Consider the following 24,262-nt stretch of genomic DNA (forward strand, 5'->3'; position numbering starts at 1 on the left):
GCCTGGAAAACATCGGTGGAAAAGATGCTTTCAAGTCCATACGTAAACACACATAGATTATGTGTGGCCTTTGTCTGTTGGCTTAACAGAATCCTAAACTGTCTAATTCAGTAAGAAATAAAAACTAGAGTGATGATAATTTCCGTATTGTTTAGTTCACCTAAACATTGAACGAGCACACTAAGAGTCTCCAGGTCCTTCATAGCCTGTGGTATCAGTGGCACAGACCATCATACCTGCATCGGCTGCTGTTATTTCCTCCAGTGAAGTACAGAGGAGAGGAACTTGTTTTGGCATCTAATCCTGTTCCCAAACAAGAGAATTTCAGGAAGAGCAAATCAGCTAGTTACATGACACACCAAGTTCATTGTGGTGTAGGTGTCCTGACGTTGTCCCCTTTTTTCTACAAATCCATACCAATCAGAAGACAACTTTGATCCTGGCTTTATGCCTGCTGTGATATCTATGAAAAAATCTGAGGGAGGAGAACTTTATTTTGAAGGAAAAGGCAATGTTTACACCTAGGAGATCCTTCCTTCCAGGCTTCTGAGGTTTCCTTAACTTTACCCGAGGAGAGAGCCCATCCAGCCCCCAGCAGGGTGGTATCCTTGGCAACCTTAGGGATGCTGTTCTCAGAGACCGGGATTTGCAGTGTGCAACCGCATGGCCATTTGCAGAGACCCCTGCCCAAGCCCCAGGTGAACTCTCCCTGATGTGGAGTTGCATCTGTACCCTCAGGAGGGGGGAAACGAAAATGAGGGGAAATTGAGGTAATGAGATGAGTAGAAGAGTGAGCACTGATTAGTTGTTCTCAGTTGAAACCTCACTTAATCACTAATAGCTTATCAGTGCTTTAATTGAACATTTTGTCTTCCTTGAAACTGTGAGTTATCTTTAGAGAACCTTCTTTTGTCAACAGTGGCTGCTATTTTGGGCCCAAAACAAAGGAGGAGAAATCAGACAAAGACATTCTTCATTTTTTCCCCTCCAAAATGTATTAGGTATAAATACATTGCTCATCTTAGAAAGAAAACTAGTGCAAAATAAATTTATGTACGTACGCTCCTGCTCGCAAGTCAAAGCACATATCTACAAATGATTTCCTATCAGAGATCCATTACAGCCTTTGTTTCAACTTATATTTTGAAGGTTTATATATTATAGTTCTTGTTGTAGATGATACAGTGAGAAAATAAGAAAGCAGACTAGCACAACTGACTGATATATTGATAATTGCTTTTTTTAATCTGAAATTATGAAATCTTCTCTCAGAAAATCCAAAATGACTTTATCCCAATTTTAAATAGTTTACTTTCAGCAACACTCACATCTTGAGCAACGTGGAGTGATTCCAAGAAGGGAAGAAAGGCTTTTTTTGCTTGTCATTTTATTTGCAGGATTTGTGTCTGCACAGTGGAGAAAAATGTTCTATTTGCTTCGGAGACAGACATAGATTTCCAAGCCATTTGGCTCGAGAGATGGTTTAAATAGGAATGAATTTAATATACCTTTAATTCTCTGAAATAAGAGAATTCCAGCTGAGGTTTGGTCCAGGGCAAAGTTGGCTCTCGACACTGAAGAAAATCTATCACATTAATCCCAGAGGCTCAGAGTCCAAAGCTGCGTGAACAGAATGCTGGAGGATAGGAAGTGTGAGAAGAATGCTTTGAAAGAAACTTTAAAAACAAAATGACTGTTCAGAGAATACCAGACCTTGCAACACTTAAGCAAAGATATAAGTAATTATGCTTGAGAAACATAGCTAATTAAAAATAACTCGATGCATAAAAGGAAGAAAAACTATAGAATAACTTCTCTGTTCCAGTGTTAATGTGAGATGCAATGGAATAAAATAGTAGGATTTTTTTTTTAATTTCATTTCACGGGCATAGAAGAGATGGAGAGGAAAATTATATTGCCAGAAAATGCCAGGGTAGATTTGCTGAAGATGTTATCATGTACTGTATTTAAAACAAAAATCTAATTGCTGTAATTTATCCTAACCTCTGGTTATTAAAACACTGCTAATTCAAAGATTTTAATCATTTGCCAGTTTTACACATAATGGCTTTTCATAGAAGAGACTGTGAAAATTTCTCATTTTGTCAGCCTTTGTATGTTTTTTTTTAGGAGTTCCTAAGTAAAACTAACATGCTTTAAACATATAATTTTGTTTACATCACTAATAAAAATTGCCTGTTTAGTTTGTTCAGTGAAATATCTGAAACTGCTTTATCATTGTTGAGCCTAACGTGTGAGAGTGCAGGCTGCTGAATCAATTTTAATTCCCCGTGTATACATCTCGCTTCAGAAGAAGCAGGGTGGACCCCACCCTTCCTTTTTGATTAGAGAAAGGATTCTTTTAATCGGAGACATTTGAAAGAAAAGATTCTACTCACTTTGGCACAACATTTGCTTCTTGGTCTTGAGAAATCAGACTCATAAGACAGTCATTGAGATAAAACCACTGTTTAAAAACAAACATTAGATAGTACCCTGTCTGGCTGGTGGGAGAAAGGTAGGGAGGTAAGCAAGGGATCATACAGTGCAGAAGAAAAAGCTATCCCAGAATTAAAGGTGGCCACGATCAGGGGAAAGGGTGGAAGGAAGAAAGAGAGTGTACAGGGGAAGTAGACAGAGGCAAAGTCATTTCTCTGCTGTAGGTGTAGGAGGCGTTGGGGAAATACAGCCCATCTCAGCATGACACCTGGGCGGCAGCAAATTGTCTCCACCCTGGGAGAAGCGTGGTGGCTTGATCTGGTTTTTACGTGCCTCACTAAGAGCAGACTATGGTCTTACATACTAAAGGATTCTTGAGAGTAGCAGTGTGATTTAATTCTATGTGTATTTATTAAAATATAACTTTATCTGAAAGCAAAAGAAAAAATATATAGTTTCCTAAATCACAAGTTAGCCCTACCTCCAGACCAAACCTATGCCTTACAATAGGTTTGTAGATTCAAATTCTAAAGCCCAGAACTTCAAGCGGCCTTGAAGCCCAGCCCTTTGATGGGACTTGCTTAAGGTCGCAGAGCCAGAAGCAGACCCCACAGCTGCTCAGTCCTAGTCTGTGTCCTGTCTCCCCTCCTTCCCATCCTCCTCTCGGAACCTGATCCCAGGAAAGCACTTCCACTTGCTCTTCCTTCCCAGCCCCATGCCCAGCGCCATGCTCTCTGCCTGACAAGTAACCGGGTGTTCTTCCTGCAGGTGCAAAGTTCCCCATTAAGTGGACAGCCCCCGAAGCAGCCCTGTACGGGAGGTTCACAATCAAGTCTGACGTGTGGTCTTTTGGAATCTTACTTACAGAGCTGGTCACCAAAGGAAGAGTTCCGTACCCAGGTAAGGGCAGGGCACAGCAGAAATGCGCCTGGGTGGTTGCTCTCCCAGCACCATTTGGGGAATCTCCCAGCACCATTTGGGGAACCTTCACCCTGTTTGCCTTCTAAACCCCATCCTCAGCTTTCTGCCAAGCATGAGTTTGAAGCACATGGACAGGTACTTAGCCAGAGAAAAGCAGAAGTGGGAGCCCCCGTGGTAGGTAGACAAGCAGCCACCGTGAATCGCGTGCCAGGATTAATGCAACTAGTAGCTGGTGAATGCTTCAGCCCGCCCCAGTTCATGGGTTCTCTCCCCTCTCAGTAAGAGTGTGGGTCCCTGGCTCCCAGGGCAGAAGTGTCACTGGCAGAACCTCTGCCCAAATGGAGTTTGCAGACACTTCTGGGAAAGAGGAGAAAAGCCCTCACTGCTTTCTGATTACTCTGTAGCACTGACCCATGGAGTGAACCTGGCAGGAAGATGTCAGGCCCCGCTCCAGATGGCCAGAGACAACAGAGGCACATGGGAAACGCAATTTAGAAGCCACTCACTGCACGTTTCTTGGTTTTGTTTTTTGTGGGGTTTTTTGTTTGGTTGGGTTTTTTTTGGCGGGGGGTGGGGGTGGGGTTGGCCATGCCGTGCGCCTTGCAGGATCTCAATTCCCAGACCAGGAATTGAACTCGGGCCACTGTACTGAAAGCCCAGAATCCTAACCATTAGGCCACCGGGGAACTCCCTCACTGCACGTTTCTGAACAGTTAAAATATGCTCTACAAAAGCAAGTATAGTGTAAAGACATTGGAGATTCTTAAGCCCCGGAATTTTTCTGGATTATCAGAGTCATGCTCTCCAAAGAAACCACGGGTTTTAGGTTATTCTCGCTTGAATTCATTAATTTAGACAGATGGTGACATAAAGGATAATCGTGCCATTTTACCTCCACGCTTTAGTGGTTATAGCGCAGGGACGATCTGCTTTCTGAAATGTTAAGGACATATTTTTCAGTTACTGTTGAGTGCAGAAAGAACCTAGCTCCCCATCATTCCCTGCCTAAGAAAGGAGCTTTTAAAAATAAAAAAGCAGCGACAGAAACGATAGTGGAGATTAATGAGGAATTGAGGGCTCTTGCAAATCCTGGGTTTGTAATCGTATCTTTGCAGTCAGAGGAGCCGGCGAGGGCCGATTAATTTGTAATCCCTTTGTTCCCTTTTTATGATTGTTTCTGGTCATCTTGGGAGAATGCAGAGAAGTAAAGAAGATCTCTTTCTGGGTTGGTCGTAGCCTCAGGACTCCTAGGAGAGCCAGGTTGGCACAGAGGCAAAATTGACAAATTCCCTGTCTCTGAAGCACCAGCACTGGGCGGTTAGAGATGCGGGCGGAAGGCAGTTTTATTGATGCTGTGGCGACTGCTGCCCCCGGCACGCACCAAGTGGGCAGCTGCTCTGGGAATAGCCAGCTAGCAGGGCAGAAAGGGCCGCCCCGGAGGGGCCTGGAGCACAGCACGGGCATTGTTGAATTGCTCCTCAAGGGGGAGAATGTGCAGGTCTCGGGATTTTGAAGATGTGAAGGCACCTCTTTTTTTATTGTCTGAATTTTGAATGAATCTCTTCCTGAGTCCCCCAAGTTTCCAGCCACCCGAGGTGTTAAATGCGGCTGTGGGGGAAGGTTAACGTTCTGCGTTTCTGTGAAGCCTTTCCTTCCAGGAAGGCAAAGCTGCTTTTTGTTTCTCAGGGTCACACGCAGAAACCAAGACAAAGGGGAGAGGGGGGCGGCAGCCTCGGAGAAGGAAGGCAGGTGTGTGTTTCTGAGGGAGAGTCTTTTGTCACGTTTGGTTTGGGCATAAAGAAAGCGGCCTCACTTTACAACTTAGGCTGGGATTTCCATTCATTCGGTGTAGCGTCAGTAGGTGTGACCGCGCCTGGCATTTTGCTCGACCTGGGAAATAAATATAAACAAGGCATTCACACTCTCAGCAAGCGTTGATGAGAACGGTCCTCAAGCAAGACGCTGTTTTAGTGGCTGGAGCTAGAACAGTGAGCAAAGGAATGAATCCAGTCCCTGCACTCATAGAGCTTGCAAGTCAGATGGATAAAGTGTGCATCAGATCCAGGAAGAAATCAGCCTTTTTTCTTACTTCTCTGTCATTAGAGGAAATCATCTTCGAGGGATGGAGTACTTGAACTCACCCACCGTGGGCCCCCAATCTTAATTCTGATAATGGGGGAGGGGCCCCTGATTCAGGTATCTGCATACAGCAGGTCCTGAGAAGGGCCTTTCACTCAGAATCCCGTGAGGATGGCGAAGGAGTTTGACAGGGGAACCAAGTCCGCTTTACTGCGCGGAGTTACATACTCTGAGCAACTGCTGACGCGCCAGGGGCTTTGGTAGCCACCCTGATTCTGCGAGGGCGGCAGAGAGAAGGGGCCACGACTGGGAAGCTTCACGAAGAAGGCACGTGGGGTTTCCCCCTCAAGTTGAGGAAGAGGGTCCCAGACAAGGACGGGCATGCGGAAGGGCGCCCGCTCAAGGAGCCTCAGGCTTAGTCTGCGGAGAAGGCCGTGAGGCAGGGGTACCCGGACCAGCAGCTGGAAAGCCTGGCCAGAGCCCACTGTGAGGGGCCTGGCCGGTCTGCAGTGGTGGCCAGGGGGCCGTGGCAGCGAGGGCGTGATGGGAGCCACGGAAAGTTGTGCCCTGACCTGCCCCTCGCCGTGGACGCTGCTTGTTTTTGTTCTTTAACACAGCTGTAATCACATTTAATTGGACTTCTGAATCTCACAGTACGCTCTTCTTGAGGGATCCCTTTTACAGAGAGGGATTCCAATTATAGGATGATTACCTTAATGAAGAAGAACAACTGCTAAGGAACAGTCATTCAGCTTCACCCATTGTCGCCATGGAAGGAAGGCCCTTCCTGTCCGCGTCCTCGCCGTCTGTTGGTGCGACCGCGTGGGCAGTATGTGCCAAGGGGCTGCTTCTCCGCTGCCCTGAGTCCTCGTGCCTGTGGACAGCATCCAGGACAGACCCCTAGTCCCTTTCCACCGCGATTTCCATCCTGACTTCTCAATGCAGTTATTTCTCAGGTGGCTAGAGTGGCTGAGAGTGGCTTTCTGAGAGTGGCATACCTGAGAGTGGCTTTCTGTCACCTTCACACACAGAAAAGTTACTTCGGCTGGTGGTGAGGATGGGGGTCAAGGGGGAAGGGAAAGTGACTTCCCCACTGCCCCATGGTGGGCTGTCATCCTCTGGTGCAGTGACCCCCTTTCATAGAATTTCCCGCTTCTGGTCTCTCCCCCTTTCCCCTCCCCCACCATTCTATCACTGTCACCACCAGAGTTATCCTGGAAAACACAGACCCGCTTATCCTACTCTACTAGTTAACAAGTCCATGGCTCCCCCTTGCCTTCCAGATAAACTCCAGAAGCCTTTGTTTGCATTGTCCTTCATACCTCTTCCCTTCAGTCATTCCACAAGTATTTATTGAATACCTACTATATGCCAGGTGCTGTTTAGGCCCCAGGAGTGTAGCTGTGAACCAAAAGACAAAAGCTGTCCTCCTGAACTTTTCATGCCTTAGAGGAGACAGACAATAACACAAATAAGCAAAATGTATTCAGCACTGGCTGGTGGTAATGGGTAAGGAGAAGAATAAAACGGGGACGGGGATAGAGGGTAGCAAGGGAGGACCTCCCCAGGAAGATGACATCTGAGGAAGCGAGGCTCAGGGTCGATACCTGGGGGAGGAGCCTCCCTTCAGAGGCAACCGGAGCACAGAGGCCCTGAAGAACCGCCGCGAGGCCCGTGTGTCTGGGGCAGAGGGAGCCAGAGGGCCAAGAGGCCCCAGGCAGATCGGTAGGGTCTTCCTGGGTCACGGTAAGGACTTTTGCTTCTCCTGTTAGTGAGATGAGTGGCTGATGGGTTTTGAGCGGGCGACATGACCAGACGTGATTTCTTGCTCGCCGCTTGCCGACACTTCGCACCAAGAGATCTCTCTCAAACACGCAAGTCTCTCTTCTCAGCTCTACTCCCTGCCTCCGAATCCTTCAAAGCCCGGCCCAAACGCCCACCCCCTCCTTTGTGTAGCCTCCTTCATGTCTCCTCCTGGGTTGCACCTTCTGCTTGCTTCCATGCCACTGGGTACATCTCTGCTGAAAGCCTTGTCTTTGTGTCTCTATTTCCCAGTAGCTCTGAACTCTGAGAAGGGGGCTCCTTTTATGTGTTCCCCATGCCCAGCACAGTGTGTGCCCCATAGTACACTCAGGACGTCTAAGTGAATGCATGGATGCATGGATGGCTATAGGCAGGGGGAGAAAAGATTATGCCTATGAGGCTTTTAAAACAAGACTTTGCCCATAGCCTGCAAAGCCTTTCAGCTCTATTTCGTCATCTCCACAAATAAATATAGCATGTTTTTTCCTAGCCACAAAGTAGCCTCTGTCCTCAACGTTGTTCTGAGAAATTGACCCCGTGATCAGTTCAGACACCATGTCCCAGCACCGTTCTAGGCAGAATGTCCCGGCCATTCAGTGCCCCGGCTCTCAGCTGAACACCTGCTTTGGGAATTTGGCAGGATCTGACAAAGCAGGAACGTTCTCTTAAGTGTATCACATTTATTCATCCATTTGAAGCACTTTCAGCTCCTTTAACAACTGACAGCTGCCTGACATCCGTGAATGCGTCTAGTCACTTGATAATGACTTGAAGAGGAAGATACCTAGTGCATGTATAGCATTTTCCTTAAAGAATTAGGAGTCTCCACCTTTGTCCTCCCTCTGCCCCACTCAGATGCCTCAGACAGAGCCTGAACTGTAGACGTAAATTCCTCTGTGTTCAGCAGCCCATCACTGTCGCCTGCACCCTTATCCCCGCTGGGCCCAGCGTGATGACAGGAGCAGGTTTCTCTTGGGGTGGGAAGAAGTTAGGGCTCTGCCGCCAGGAGAATGGGAGGTGGGATGAACCTTCGAATCTCAGCCAGGGGTGCTTTGTCCTCCCTGCCCCCATCCACAGTCTGCAGGCTTTTTCTTTCAGCTCCTGGTGTTCCCTCCAGAGGGAATCCTTCCTGGAATGCCCAGGAGTCGTGTTGTCACCTCCCCCCACAAAGTTTCTCTTGGCCGGTGTGGCAGGTGAAGGAGAGAGGGTGGGAGGAGAGGGCAGTTCTTCCCTATCTGTGCGTTTCCGCGGCCTTCCCGGTGGGCACCCTCACCCTCACTGTCCCTTTTTCACGTTTCTGGGACAAAGGAGCTGTCCGTGATACTGTATTATCAACTTTAAACAACCTTTGTGTGTTATGGCACCTGAGTAGCCGTCATTTCTGTATTTATTAACAGAGTGGGCTTAATAAAAACAACTGTCCTGAGCTTATCTGGTTAAGATGTGGAAAGAGAAACAAAACTAGTCATCCTTGTGCCTTCTCAAGGTCACTCCTTTATTTTCAACTATACTCGTGGAGCAACATCTATCTGCCCAAAATCTGTACTTTGATCTCATAAGCAAAACCTCACTTGAAGCGTCCCAGTTGTAGCCTGGTAAGATAACTAGAGCACAGGGTGATCTGGTAGCACGCTCTCGGGCTGAGCAAGCCATTACCTGCGCCCTCCTTCCTTCTGCCCTCCCGGCACTCCCAGAAATGCTCAGCAGACAAGTAAACAGAAGGGCTTTTTCCAGGGTTTACGTAGAGAAGCCAGGGGGAGCCTCTGACAGAAACCCTTATGCACAATAGGGTCTAATTTCATTTCAACGGAAAGCTCGGTTTGCTTGAGTAAGCTGGATATCTGGGAACCTGAGCATCACTCCCATTGTCAAAGTGCTTAATTATAAACATGGCACAAAAATCCAGGTTCTCGCAACCCCTAGTCCAACCCAGATGCAAACCTGAACGGGTAACAGTGAAGATCCCCTATTGTATAGAGGTGGCCCCTCGGAGATCCACGTTAGGAAGCTACACAAACGGAGAGCTGTAAAGCCCAACACCTTCCGTTCATAGAAGACATTTGTTTTTCAAAGAGCTAAAAGCACAGTGAATGTGGAGGTATTCTCTTGACAAGTGGAGAAACTGAGGCCAGGGGAAGTCGAGTCACCTGCTGAGAGACACAGAGTCGAAGTAGTGAAGTGGCTCTGACAATGAAAATGAACCGTTTTCTTCCCTAAAGATCCCAAAAGAAAAGCGAGGAGACTCCACCGAGTTAATATCTAGCTCAAGGAAGAGGAATAGGAAAGTGTAAAAGAAAAGGAGGAAGGGGAAAAAAAGGAGAGAGGGAAGGAAAACACACACACGGGAAAGAAGACATTGTCGGCAACCATACGTAGTCAGGGTTGCAAAGTGAGAGTTCGGGAACCTCGAGGAAGCCAGCAGCATGAATTGGAAGGTTAATATGGTCATAATGGCAGGAAGCGAATGCAGTCCACTCGGCCAGAGAATCTCAGCTGCAGGATTTGGGGCAGACCAACTGGAAAGGATGCTACTAGTGGCCACGTTTGAGAGCCTGAAGTGCAGGGTGGCAGGAGGCCCTCATGGAAGATGCAGAGAAGAGCAATTTGAAAAGCAAACCCCAGCACGGCAGGCTACACGGATTCTCTGTGAACTGAGGCCCACTGGGTTGTGCCCTGTGAGAGTGACCAGTGGAAATGGCCCGTTTTCCTGACTGACGCCAGGGAGAGCAGGAAGGTAAGGAACTGCTGAGGTGGGAGCAAAGGAGGGCAGGCTGGAGTGAAAACAGAGAGCGCGTCTGCTCGCTGGCCGCCAAGCCCTGCGCCCCTTCTCTGACGCAGAGGTTGGGGACCAGGCAACACACCCTGGGGGGCTTTATGGCCATGACACTTCCCACAGTGAGACACCACCGGCTGGTAGAGACCACCCTCCTATTGAAAAACAGTCTCTACTGCAGCTTCCACTGAGAACTGTTGGTGACAAAGTTTCCCTAAAACATACACCATATTTTAAAGTTTCTATCTTTTCTGTTTCTCCCCTGGCCTTCTCCCCACTGAAGAGGGAAGAAAAGGGCAGAACATTCCCAGGCACCCTCCTCCACCACTGCCCCCGTCCCCGCCCACCCCCCCGTCTGCTTCCTCAATTGGAAGCAAGATACGAAGATTCATCTCTTCCAGTGTTCCCGTGTCCCTCGGGACTCTGCTGACCACCCTGGCACTCAGTCTTGTGTGTGTCCCCTTCCCAGTCCCTGGCCCTCACCTCCCAGGTGTTGGATAAAACCAATGTCTTGGGAAAAGTGGCTAAAAAGAGGGGAGATAACAGTTTTCTTTGTCACAAAAATATGAAGCCATCTAAAAAGGAAACATGAAATAGTATAAAGAGGAAAATCCATTTTTGCTAAAAAGAAATTCTTAAATATGATTTTTCAAAGTTCTTAGAGCCAAGAGTACTATTTTTAAAAAAATAGGAACACAACCCACTTATTCAGGGTGTTGTTTGTGAAATAAGAACTGACCCAAGCCTTGCCGAGTGGGCATCTCTTGGTGGCGCGGTTACTGCCGCCGAGGCCCATCGTGAAGGTGTCAGGTCCACTTCTGGCTTATGGCTGGTTGGAAAAGAGCCAGCCCCATTCACATTGTCATTGGCAGCCAAGTGCGTTGTCTTATATCCCACTTTTCCAGCAAAGCTGACGTTGGTATGTTTCTCTTTGGCCTGGTGTGTGGAATCGGTTTTGTGTGCTCCCCATGCCTGGGGAGCCTGGGTAGAGGCATGAGAGGGGAAAGAGGAGAAGTGAGTAGAGGGTGCAGGCAGAACGGAGGTGGAGAGTGTGCCCAGGAGCTGGCGGCGAGGCTGCTGGTGCCCTGTCCCACGTGGGCCGAGGTCCAGCTCCGTCCCTGGTCACAGCTGCCTGGGAAGCAGGCTGCCTTAGGAGACGCTACATGCTGAGGGTCAAGCTGCCGCATCCGCTGTGTCCCAGGCTCAGGCAGAGCACTAGAAAATCAGGCTTGACCCAAGTGGCCAATTAAACTTTCCATTGGTGGAGACTGAATCAAGAGTTTCTAAAACATACATGCAATCCTTGCATTTGAGCAGTTTGTTTTTCAAGGACATGCAACATTTACTGACAAGGGCCGCGGAGCAATAGGAGAATGATTAGTTATACTCCGTGGTGTGGTTTTGGGTGGTCTCAGTGCCAGAATAAAGCATTAGAAGGCATTTGGGGGTGGGTTGTACCACCTCCAGAAGGGCCTGTCACACCTTCCGAGGTTTTAGACCTTCCACCTGTGGCTTCTGAGATACTGGTATTATGAAATCAAGGTCTGTACTGAAATACAAAGCAGGCGCTTTGGAGAAGGCCCGATACGTGCTTATGCTCTCTTCCTGACCCTTTTGGGGTGGCTGGAATGTGGTGGCTACTGCCACTCCTGATGCCGGAGCGTCCCAGCCAAAACCCTTGGGACTGGATGTGCCTCAGGGTCTGACTCGTTTGTTTTTGGTTTTTTTTAGAAAGTCCATACAGTGCTTAGACCATAATTTATATAACACCCTAGGAGAGTCTGGGCTGCACTCTGTGTTCAAACACATTCTTACTTCTATAGCGATATGTATGAATGAAGAGAAACAGTCGATAGCCTCACACCAGGTCAGGCTTTACGGCCGAATGAGGTGAGTTTGGATCAATTTTGCTGCCAAGTGAGTTTCCAGAACTTTTGCTTGGCAGAGCTTGTTGGATTTGGGGATCATGGATAAGGACATGCTGGTCCCTGTCCCATGCCCTGGTTTGTCCAGAGCGCTGCAGGACACTCCAGTGTCTCCCCTTGCTTCCAGCTCCCCCGTTCCATCCCGAGTTGTCAAAAAGAGTTTTCAGTAGTGGGAGGAGGATTTAAGGTAATAAGCCTCAGAGCTGACTGAACGTCCAACTGAAGTGGGCCCCTGTAAAGACAGGCATGGTGCAGAGGCAGGGGACCCAGATTCACTCACCGAGCCTCTCTCGCTAAAATAAGGGTCACCCCCAAAATGTGACCAAGGTTATATTAGAATAATTAAATCGCAGGCCTACTTCAACAGCAGGAATAACACACGGACTTTATCCCCTCAAGGAATTACAGTGGCAGAGAACAAGAAAGCATCCTGAAAGAGTTTGGATAAGCATGTGACTGACAGGGCTGTGCTGGACGGCCACGGGAGCCGGGATCAACCCAGCTCCAAAAGCAACAACAAAGAGAACTGACAACAGATCCCGAAGTCTGAGTGTCCCCCACTCAGGGGGACAGGACTGTGACCTGGGCCCAGCTGCTCTGGCCAGGCTTACAGGGTTCTAGCCAGCAGGTTGCCACCTCCTCCAGCATTAAAGGGAACTGCTACGTGTATGCGCTGTGTCCTGCTGATGACATCCCTGAGAGCTGGGGGAAGAAATCTGGGTTTCTGAATGGCTGGAACTCGGGCTCTTGCTTTTGTAAATTAACTGGGTCAGAAGTTGGAGAGGATTATAGGCTCAGGGCCAAGGAGCAGCCAAAACATACAAGGGCTTGGCAGGCAATGGCAGAACATGATATGGCAGAAAAGGGAAGGAAAACCAGAGGAGAGAGCCTGGCAGTGATTGGGAAAGGGGTCAGGGCATTCGGCTCACCCCAAGTGTGGTATTTCCTGTTCTGTCAAGAAGGCCAACGTGCAGGGAGGTTGCATTCTCCTGAGGGTTAGCAATCTCCCAGAATGTCTCCTGTTAGCTCCAGGCATCCTGATGTTTCACTATCAGGCAGCTCCCCCGGCGGGTCGCAAAGGTCTCCAATGATAGATGGCCTGTCCAAGGTCATCAGTAAACACAGACGCCCTGTCTCCCCATCGCAGTCATCAAACCTCAGGGCACCTAGGGGTCGCTGGGCTGGATGGTGCCCAGCGTGGTGGCGTGATGTCAGATCTCAGACAGCGGGGCACCAAGAGCTTGCCCAGGCACGAGGACGGCCAATTTATGAAGTTCATCAATGGAGCTCACGGGTCCTGTGAACAAAGGACGGTTTATTTTTCATTCCGTGGATTTGTTCTTATCTGCTTCATTCATATTTTTCTCAGTTTAATGGAAGTGTAATTTACATACAATAGAATTCAACAATTTTAAGAATTCAGTGAGTTTTGTCAAACATAAATAGTCACACCTCCACATACGGGATATAGCACATGTGTTGGCAGACTACAGCCCGTGGGCCAAATCCGGCTCCCACCCTGTTTTTGTTTTGTACCTTTTTAGAGTTGTAGAAAAATAAATAAGTTGAAGAATATGCGACAGAGACCGTATGCAACCCGCAGCACCTAAAATCTTTACCATCTGGCCTTTAGGGGGATGGTTTGCTGATACAGAATGTTTCCATCACTCCTTGGTGTTCCCTGCGGCCCCTCTGCAGGATTCCCCTCCCCCTCCCCCCCGGCAACCACTGACCTGCTTTCTATCACTGTAGTTTTACCTTTTCTAGAATTTCATATAAATGAAATCACACAGTATGTTGCCTTTTGTGTCTGGCTTCTTTCACTTATAATGCTTTTGAGATTCATCCTCTGGGGCTTTGCGTGTGTCAGTAGTGGGGTCCTTTTTTTATTTCTGAGTGGTGTGATAGCCCATTAAAGACAGGGTCTAATTTAAGACAGCCCTCAACATGTTTTAACCACCCGCAGGCTCCACGTAGAAGAAAGAGGAGGTGCAGGGGGCGGTGGCCGTGGCCGGGCAGCCCGGCGCGCCCGCTCTCATGGCCCTTGTCTTTGCAGGCATGAACAACCGGGAGGTGCTGGAGCAAGTGGAGCGCGGCTACAGGATGCCGTGTCCGCAGGACTGCCCCATCTCCCTCCATGAGCTCATGATCCACTGCTGGAAAAAGGACCCCGAAGAGCGGCCCACTTTCGAGTACTTGCAGGGCTTCCTGGAAGACTACTTCACCGCCACAGAGCCCCAGTATCAGCCTGGTGAAAACCTGTAAGACCTGGGTCTGCAGAGAGAGGCCTGGTCCAAGAGGCTTCCCCGCCCCCTCCCCATTAGCTTTCAATTCCGTAGCCAGCTGCTCCGAGCAGAGCAGTGAGAACTGTCCAGGATCAGATTGCATGTGACTCTGAAGCTGACGAACTTCCATGGCCCTCATTAATGACACTTGTCCCCAAATCCGAACCTCCTCTGTGAAGCATACGAGACAGAACCTTGTTATTTCTCAGACTTTGGAAAATGCGTTGTATCGATGTTATGTAACAGGCCAAACCTCTGTTCAGTGTAAATAGTTATTCCAGTGCCAACGATCCTAGTGCTTTCCTTTTTTTAAAATGCAAATCCTATGTGATTTTAACTCTGTCTTCACCTGATTCAACTAAAAAAAAAGTATTATTTTCCAAAAGTGGCCTCTTTGTCTAAAACAATAAAATTTTTTTTCATGTTTTAACAAAAACCAACCGGGACAGGTGTTTGTTTTTTTTTCTTTTTTCTAAATATGAATATATATAATATATACATCCCTGTACATACACCATGTGGGTGCTAACGTGGAGACCGTGGCCGACGTGGGCCACAGAGCTTCGGGACCCAGAGTGAGGATTTGACTGGAAAATCAACATAAAAGCACCGGTGTTATTCTGAAAACCAGTGGCCTCGTTCTTTGGCTTTTGCAAAACATGATTTGATTTTTTTTTTTTTAATTTGGATTGCACTTTTTTGGTTCATGACTGTGCCTGTAGATGGCTGTTACTTTGACTCTTTTCAGCAGCACCCCGCCCCCCAGCTGAAGTCACAAGTTCTGTTTCCAGTATTTGCTTCGACTTACTACGATCTTGAAACTTAAAAGTGAGCCTCTTTAAAGCAAGCAAGTGGCCAATACTACCAGGGGAACTAGAAGATGGATACCACACAAACTTCTTGTATAAAACATGAATGCTGAAATGTTTCCAACTTTTTTAATTTAATAAACCTTGTAACCACATTTAAATGGTCTAAAACCCATAGCACTGTAGTCGTGGCAACCTGCTAAACTTTCTCATTCAACTAACCCTTATGGGAAGGTGAGGGTGGGAGGTCGTACATTTCCCATTGTAAAATAAGTGTTTGAATGTCCTGTACTGCTAATGAAATGACTTTCTCTATGTCCAAGGGTCCTCCAGTGAAATAACTATGCACTACTTTACATCTCATGGGGAAGCACAAAAAAAAGTATTACATTCTTAGTTGCTGTTTGTACCAACTTTGAATTACATATGTTTAACAAGTCAAAAACCCTATTTCTATTGAGTTTTTAATACTGAGTGGCAACTCTGAAGTCTTAATTCCTTTTTTGTTATGATTTCTTTGTGAGTTTACATTTTTAAATTGTTTAACTTTCTTAATTTAGTAATTAAAAAGACAGCATTTTACATTTGAATTTTTTTTTGTTCATTTGTTTAAATCATGGAAGGTACTTTAGGAGTGACATATCTGTCCCATACCAAGTGGTAAGGAGTCACCTGGAGAATTTAACCATTGTGCAATGGTTGTGAATGGCAGAAACATTCACAACACCTGGAGTGGGGTTCCCCCCCCCAAGAAAGGCTGGGCTATTGTCTAGTTAATTCAGAGGATTGTTAAAGGAAGACTAGACATACCTTAACATTTTAATTTATCAGGCATTTTTGCTAACTAAAATTTTCTGTGTCCCACTTGTAGGAGAAAGAGACAATTGCAAGAAGAATCTTTCTTGTCCTGGAGTCAATACATATGTTTCCCAGTGTCCCTCCACCCCTGTAATGAAGTCGCTCAGCAGGGGAACAGCCTGGTGTTGCAGAAGGGGCAGTAGGTGGACTGGGCCAACAGGCGGGGCCTGGCTCCACACTCATTCAGCTGCACGCATTCAACAGCCACCTGGAATCTCGCCCTTTCAGGTCCTGTCTGTAGAAATGAGGGGGTTGGATGAGATTTGCTGTAGGCTCCTACATCTGAGATCCTGGGATTCTAAGATCACTGATGACGTGTAGAATTACACAAAGAGGACAGTTTTCTTGCTGAAATAGCCTTTATATTTAGAAAGTTTCTGACATTTTTTAAGTGAAACAGGGATTTTCTGGCTAACCAAGTTTTCGTGGTGTTGGTTTTGGTATTAATACAATTGCTAAATTGATAAAATTTCAAAGATCTTGTTACATACGATTATCACAATATTGGGCAATTTATTAACACATTCTAGATATTTTTAAAGATATAACTTTGTTTTTCATCTTCACTTCCCAGTAGGTCGGATAATTTTCAAGTACTCTCTGGGGGATTTTTGTGTTTGTTTTTGACTTGGTCATTCAAAAAGATCTGAAAAAGTCATAACAGCCTGTTTTAAACAGATTTTTAAAGGAAAGCAGTCTCTTCAAAGTATAGCCTTTAATTCATCAGTTGAGTTAACTGTGGATTCTCTCACATGAAGCAAAACTCAAGACTTGGGTTAACTTGAGGACACACTTATGAAATACAGCTCGCTGGAACCATTCTGAAACAGAGTAGGGTTGCAGACTAAAGGGAAAAGAGTAGCTATAAATATGAAGAAATCAGAGACATTTCACGTTTTTTCTTCCAAGAAACTTATGTGATGCCAAGAGACCTTGCCGAGGCAGACCAGTCCAGACAAATGAAACACCACCTCCAGGGAGTCCCAACACCTCCCAAGAAGCCTCCCTCCCTCGAAAGTTTTAGAAGTTTGGGGTTTGGAAACTAAATGCACTAACCAAAAAGTTCTCTTGTATCTTGAAAGGTGCCTTAGCGGCAAGTGATGGTGAAATATTTGTTTGTCTTTCGTAACCTGGCAGTGAGTAAGGACCTGCTCTGTTCCCTGAGGAGAGCTGGCACCTGGCATTGCTCTGCTTCATACGGAGGCTTCCTAATAATCTAGTTCTTTCTACTTTCTTTTTTTTTTTAATTGGGGTATAGGTGTTTTACAGTGTTGTGTTAGTTTCTGCCGTACAGTGAAGTGAGGGAGAGTCCCCTGTGCTATACAGCAGGTTCTGATTAGTTATCTATTTTATACATATTGGTGTATATATGTCAATCCCAATCTCCCAATTCATCTTTTTACTTTCTTAAAATCAAATAATAAGCCTACTGGAGAAGACAACTTGCCAAAGCTCAGATGTTGTAAATGAAACAAAATGATTTCTGTTCACCCGTGCTCACTCCTCACACTGTCCTCCGAGTCCACTTTGTTCACAGCATACTGAGGGCCGGGAGGACCAGAGAGAGGACCAGTAGATGCAGGGCCTCCCCCGTGTTAGGGCATCAAGTTGTAGACTGAAGCCAATGATGTATTCCGCTCTACCTCGTGCATGGCGAACAAAGGTGTGTAAGGAACCAGACATTTCCACAAGATAAGTTAAATGTATTCATAGTCCTTCAAATACAGCCACACAACTGAAGATTCCCTGACAAGCGCCAGAGGGTGTTTACCTGCCTCGAGAAAGACAGGAATCCTCCTGTGGTTAAATCTTGGCACCAGAGGACTTTTCTAGTTGTATTGGAGCTGCAAAATTTTTATCTGAAATTTCCTATGGGACTTTAAGAATGTATACTGTATTAATTGGAATAGTTCTTTCATGAGTCCTGAAGAAGGTAAGGTTTTCAGCAGAATGCAGAGAAGGATGGCACTGAAGCCCGCTGCATGAGGCATGTCATCTGCTCCTTTGTCATGGCTCCGGACAAGAGAACCTCACTTGACATAATAGGCATTTCCTAACAAGTTGCACTGGGATAAAATGGCGTTTGGTCGATTCATTGCCGAAAGGTATTTTAATAGGTTTAGATAAGTTTTGTTGGCTTTCTTACCACTACATATTAAACTGTTGGAATTCAATTAGGCCCTCCAAAATATTTGCTGGGAGGGAGGGAGAGAATAAGGGGGAAGGAGGTAAGGGAGGGAGGGAGGGAGGGAGGGAGGAAATAATTCCAGAAGGGCAAAAGGGAGAGCGAGAAGAAAGGAAGCTCAAACAAATTCTTATCCTAAAAATGATATTGTGGGGTACAGATTTACTAAGGCAGGTACTAATAGTATATATATTTTATTTCTCAAATATAGATTGTAACCACAGAGAAGAATGAAATTAGTATTTCATGAAATACTGAATACTTTTCAACAGGATGAAAATTAGTATCTCTAATATCTTTGCAATATCAAATGAAATTTCATAATTTATGTATACCTACATTCTCAGAAATTTTTCCTAATAAATTCCTAAATCATACCTCATTCTTTCCAAACGTGCAAAATATTCAGAATTCCATTGGGGGGATGGAGATATACCTTATTTTTTAAATTACTTCTGATGACTGGAAAGAAAAATAAATGGTTTTCCAGTATGACAGGGACTATTCTAAGGAGAATGTGATCAGTGACAAATGACTGCTCCCCCCAGCAGCCAGGACCATATGCTCCTTTCCAGAATACTTACTGCTCTTCTAATAATGTGTTTAATAATATGACTCTTCTCTTAATGCATTTTCCCTGCCAGATTGTGAGCTCCTTGAGAACAGAAACTGCCTTATTGTTCACCAGTCTTCTGCGCCAAGGGCAGTGATGAGCTGATGGTCGATGTTGGATGAGTGGGTGGATGGCTAGATGGGTGATGCCGTCCTGTGGAGTGAAAGGTAGACCTGAGAATAACACACCTGAGGGCCTGCTGAGCATCCCGGGATTTGCTGTGAGCTGCCCAAGGCACTAGCGCTGCCATTGTGAATGTGGGCTCACCAGTGTCCATACATGATTTGAAGCCCCAGTCTGTGGTCTGAAATGAACACCGTTAGTGCTTCCCGAACCTTGCCCCAGAACTCGTCCCAACATCAATGGGAATGAACCTGTAGCCCCTGGGACCTGGGGCCTTCAGAGTCTCATTCTAACTTAGTCATTTTATGAAAAATTGGTATGTTTCCTAAGATATCCATTTTTCATCTTCATATAAAATACTTTTCCCATCCTTCAGGTTGTGCATTGTTAACCAGCCTGTGGCTTGCAGTATCCCTGGCAAACCTGTGCATGACCCAGGGAATGCATGTGCCCCGCTTGAGAACCACACCGCATGAAGATGTTGTCCGTAAAATAGTACTGCCAACATGAAAATGTTGTAGTCGGCAGAGGTAACATTAACCCCCATCAATATGGATTCTCTTTATTTGATTCCCTTTTTCACCCAGCAAAAAATAGCCCCCTGACTGAGAATGGGACAGAAGATGGGGGGGTTTGATAATGGGAAGAGGAAAACCGTCCAGAGCTGCCTGGAAGTGAAGGTTTGGTCAGGTCAGCCTGCTGGTACAAGATGGCAGCAAATGGGAGTAGACAGGGTGGAGATGTTGGTCAAGGAGGAAGAAACCAGAACTGGGATGAAAGAAGCCCTTTGCCAGGGCTCTTCAAGGCAATGGGATGACCAGAGAGATGACTGGGTATGTGCAAGGACTCCACCATTCATTTCTTCTGCAAACATTTGTTGAGTACTTATTATGGGTTAGACCCTGTGCTTAGCACTAGAAAGCCAAAGAGACAATTAGTATCCCCAGTCCAGTGAGGATGGAGACCCATAAGAGATAGTTGCAATAAGCTCTCCGTTGGGAGGAAAGACGGGTGGCAGCAAAGGAGTGCCAGATGGCCCGGAATGGGGAGTGCATGGGAGACTTTCTAGGGGAGGTGTTCCTAAAGGACAAGCAAGGTGGATTATGTAATGCTTAATGGTAAGCTCAGTGTTTTTTGCCTTTGGATGTGTTTCCTTCTGATCCCCAACCCCATTAGGGTCCAGCTCATGCTTTAAATATAGAAGGTGCTCAGCAAATGCATCTAAATGAAGAGAAACCAAAACGAAGCAAAGAAAAATCTAAATCTCTTCTTCTCCCTCCTCCCCACAAACGCAGACATTAAAAGGTATGTAGGTGCATCATTTGTTCTGATTAGTGCACTGCTACCTGGAGGGATGGGAGATAATACCATAAAAGGACAGAGAGTAAGGTTTCAGGCAGGGTTTTGGGATGTGGTTTGGACTATATTTATAGAGTACGAGAATAAGAGAATTGCCTGGAAAGGGGCTTATAATAACGCCTCACTTCTTCTCTTAATAACAATTAGTAGGGGCTTTTCTCCCATTGATGACCCCATTTCATTCTTTCCTCTCCCATTTATGAAGCTAGTTCGCTTGAATCATCCAGCAATATGTAAACTCATGAAGGAAGGTATATACTAGCTGTTGCAAGGTATTCTGTTTGTTTTGTTTTGGAATTCTTTTCCCTTTGGTTAATTTTCAAGTGCTTGCTATGTAATAATCAATGAGCAGCTAATTGGCAGTAAGAGAATGAAATGGGTATTATTCAGATAGTGTTTGTAACAGAAGACGTACGTGTAACACTGTGGGGAAATATTAGTAAATAGCAAGAGATTTTAGTGTGTTTGTGTGTGTGTGTGTGTGTGTGTGTGTGTGTGTGTGTGTGTACAAAAGGATTCATTTAAAGCCCCTCAGAAACTAAATCCAGGTGTGTGAATCCTTTCATTTTCAGACTCCTCCCAAGGGGTGAGCGGAGCCCCTAGAGATTGCCCTGGAGCACAAACCACCCTAAATGGAGCCTGAAGGTCTGTCAGTTCCCAGAGAGCAGTGAGGAAATGGTAAGCAAATGGCAGCAGTTGCATAGAGAATTAGGGAATGAATAACAGTGCTTTCTGGTAAATTAACCATATTACATTGTGCACAGCAAAGTGATGGAAAAACCCTGTTAAAAATTGAATAATAATTTGCCCACATCATTTACGTAAAATGCATAATTTTCCTACTTCAGTGGACTTTAGTTTGATTTAAAATATGCACAACTCCAGTCCTGTTCACCAAAGCATAATTTGTGAGATAATTGGGAAGGGAAAGAGGAATCAGACCGTAATCAGCCCAATTCTGTGTGAACCACTTCACCTCCTCCCTCACCTGTGCATTTTGGAAAATATTTGTTTATACGTTCCTGAAGGTCTCTAAGTGAAAGTGCAAGGCATTCATCATTGTCCCTGCTATCACTAAACCATGACTTCACCACGTTTGAGAGGGGGAAAGCGATGCTTCGTTCTATTCAGTATTTTTCTGCTTTCATTCAAATAAGTACTAGTTTTTGAATTCTAGGGAAAATGGAAATGTAGCAAAGCTGTACTTAAAACAGCGAGCCAAGAACAAAAGCAACAGTGCACAGCCAAAGGAGACCTTGGAAGATGCATAGATAAAACAAAAAGCTGTGCTTGGCTGGGACTTTCTTTCAGAATCAAATGCAAAATGGAGAACATTGTTTCAACTGCAAAGATTTTGCAGTCTATAATATCTGAAATAGAAAGGCATCATGTAATCCACCTTGACATTCAGAAGCTGTGCTATTGCTATGAGTTATGATACTGGTTCCTGACTAATGGAGGTTTCCAGAACCAGAGTGGTCAGAGGTGGTGTGGAATTCCGGCAGTGGACTGGGTACCCTCCACTTAAACAGTGCGTTCCCATGGCAATCACTGTCCTTTTTCCTTCCCCTCCCTCTGCTCCCCACCCCCACCAGAACCATAGAAATTTTATTCAGATATTCACTCATTCTCTTCATCCCCATTTCTCCACAGAGGGTCATTATTTACTTATTCCAGTGAGCCCTTAAATCTCAACTTTTCAGGGCAAGTGTGCAGCTGATTCTCTCTGCTTCTCCTGAGTACTCTTCTTTTGTTGGCCAAATCCTGCCTCCTCTAAAACCCTACTGGCCCCAAGAAGCTGAATCTTGAACCCCACAAATCTCAGCACTTCTTTCTCTTGGGTGCCTGTTTTGGATGAGCAAAGGGCCCCCCCCGCAATCCTACTACTCCTCCCCACTTCTTCCTTTTCTCCTACTAACCCCTGCCACTGGCCAAAGATTTATTAGACACTAGTTTTGTCCCTATGCCTCTTGCCACTAACTATAAATTGCCTTTCTGCAAATTAGAAAAAGCTACTCTACCTCAAGACACTTTGCTGCCACCTGCCAGAAAACTATGGTAATAAATATGCCAAGAGATCATGACTAGAATGCAAATGGTGCCCCCTAGAATTGTGCAGTATACAACTGGCACAACTGTATGTGACAGCCCTGTACTTGGAAATCACCTGAGTTATCCAGGAAGCTGGTTGTAAAGATAAGAACACAGCAGATCAGTCTTGCCTTTTTATGACAGTTGGCAATTTCAAAATCTAAATCTTTCGACCATGATCAAAAATTGCTGAGAGGCAATTTCTGGAAGAGACAAAGAGCCCCCAGGCAGCAGTTCTTACAAGAATAAAGGGCTCTTGATTCAGCCCAAGATTTGGCCTGCTGGCTGGGCAGATATAGCCCAAACCACATTGGGTTGATTTTCAGGAAGCATCAGTTAGAAAGCTGGTAAGTCTCAATGCTGTGGGTGCAGGAGGAAAGTGAACTTGGCTTATGTTTAGGTCAACCATTCCCCCTCCCTGGCGTCGGCTGCTTCGGTTCTTGTTGATCGCCCCATCTGTTCCCCTCCCTCCTTCACATTCAGCACAACCTGCACGTTCTGATGATCTTTTGCCGCAAAACAAACTACCCCAAAACTTAGCGGCAGAAATAGAAATAGTCATTTATTTTGCTCATGAGTCTGCGACTTGGACAACACTCATCAGGGACATCTCTGCTCCATGCGGCCTCAGCGGGGGCAGCCCCTTGGGACTGAAAGACCCACCTTCCCAACGGCTTACGCGCATCCACACGGCTGATGAGTTGATGCTGGCTGCTGCCCAGGAGCCCGGCTGGGGCTCTTGCCGAGGGCTTTGGGTCCTCTCCGTTTGCGCTCCCAGGTGGCTGTGAGGGCTTGTTGACACCGTGGAGCCCATGCTAAACCACCAGTTGATGCCTCATGGAGCAGAGACAAGTTGCCCCCGCCAAGCCCTGCCCAAATTTCAAATTTCTGAGAAAAATAAATGACTGGTTTTAAGCCACTGAAGTCTGGGATGGCTTGTTCTGCAGCAGTAGATCACCAGAATGTACAGGTGGGGCTGAACGTGGTGTGAATCCATTCCCACATCTTTCTGTGATGCCTCCTGGTGCTGTGGAGTCAAGGAAGCAAAGAAAACTACATTTCCCAGACTCCCTTACCATGAGGATTATGAGTGTCCATCAGGCCATACCAGTGAGACATATTAACGCAAAGTTGGGAAGGCAGAAGTGAAGCAGAAGCCAATTTCCTGCAGATCTTGTCTGTTTTCTGCTGGAAAGCAAGGTCATGGGGCCACTGAGGGCCAATCTCCAGCTTCATAGGTGTCAAGAGTCAGCTGAGGAGGCGGCAGTGGCTAAGCTCGACATCCCAACATGCAGGCAGATGTTCCCAGCTTTCTGACCACATTCTGACCATTGTATTGCAGCTACAATGTTCATGAGGTCAACAGTGCCAGTGGCAGCCTCCTGAGTCCCACCTCCCTGAATGTGGGAAAGGTAGCTGCCCTCCTGGCAGGTCAGTTCTGCCACATTCTGGGAGTCATTCCCGGAAATCCAGCATAGAGCCCTCTCTTCCAGCCCTTCCAGCGAGTTTGTAATTCCACCTTTTTGCCTAAAGTCCCTAGTGTGGTTACTATTTCCTGCATTGAACCCTGCAGCTGACACCCAGGTGATCCTTAACATGCTGCCCCTTCTCGGCCACTTTTGTTCCTGCTTGCTTGCTTTCCCTCATTTAATCATTCCTTTGGCAAATATTTATGGCAGATTTACCACGTGCCAGGCATTGTGCTAGACCTGGAGGACAATCGATGAACTAAACAGACATGGCTCCACCCTCGTGGAAGGAGCCAAGGCAAAAGACCGGGAGACAGCAAACTACTACCCTCAGGCAAAATCAGCCCCCTGCTCATTTTGTTTTCTTGGAACACAGCCACGCCCATTCACTTCTGTCTTGGCTACAGCTGATGTTTCCCTACAGTGGCAAATTTCAGCAGTTGCAAAAGAGACTGTATAACCCAAGAGCTGAAAATATTTACTACCTGGTTTTTCACAGAAAATGTTTGCCAGCTCCTGCATTAGATAAA

General features: G+C 46.2%; 1 protein-coding gene and 1 long non-coding RNA gene across 8 annotated transcripts in view; both read left to right on the forward strand.

Annotated features, from left to right (window-relative positions):
- Positions 1–15,616, forward strand: part of FYN (FYN proto-oncogene, Src family tyrosine kinase) — a 208,261-nt gene extending 192,645 nt beyond the window's left edge. For 4 of the 7 annotated variants that reach the window (XM_060030065.1, XM_060030068.1, XM_060030066.1 and 1 more), the window contains 2 exons: positions 3,208–3,339; positions 13,997–15,614. In XM_060030065.1, the coding sequence (XP_059886048.1) occupies positions 3,208–3,339; positions 13,997–14,205 (341 nt within the window). In that variant the 3' untranslated portion in view covers positions 14,206–15,614. Of the gene's footprint in view, positions 1–3,207; positions 3,340–13,996 lie in introns of all 7 variants that reach the window. The other 3 variants (XM_060030067.1, XM_060030070.1, XM_060030071.1) reach the window with 2 other exon arrangements.
- A 3,582-nt stretch (positions 15,617–19,198) lies between these two features.
- LOC132437310 (uncharacterized) lies at positions 19,199–20,883 on the forward strand. The gene is made up of 3 exons (XR_009522000.1): positions 19,199–19,343; positions 19,990–20,118; positions 20,745–20,883. It is a non-coding gene; the product is annotated as an uncharacterized lncRNA (long non-coding RNA).
- Positions 20,884–24,262: the final 3,379 nt, after the last annotated feature.

Source organism: Delphinus delphis, chromosome 14 (genome assembly GCF_949987515.2).
Source record: "Delphinus delphis chromosome 14, mDelDel1.2, whole genome shotgun sequence".
Classification (NCBI taxonomy): Eukaryota; Metazoa; Chordata; class Mammalia; order Artiodactyla; family Delphinidae; genus Delphinus; species Delphinus delphis.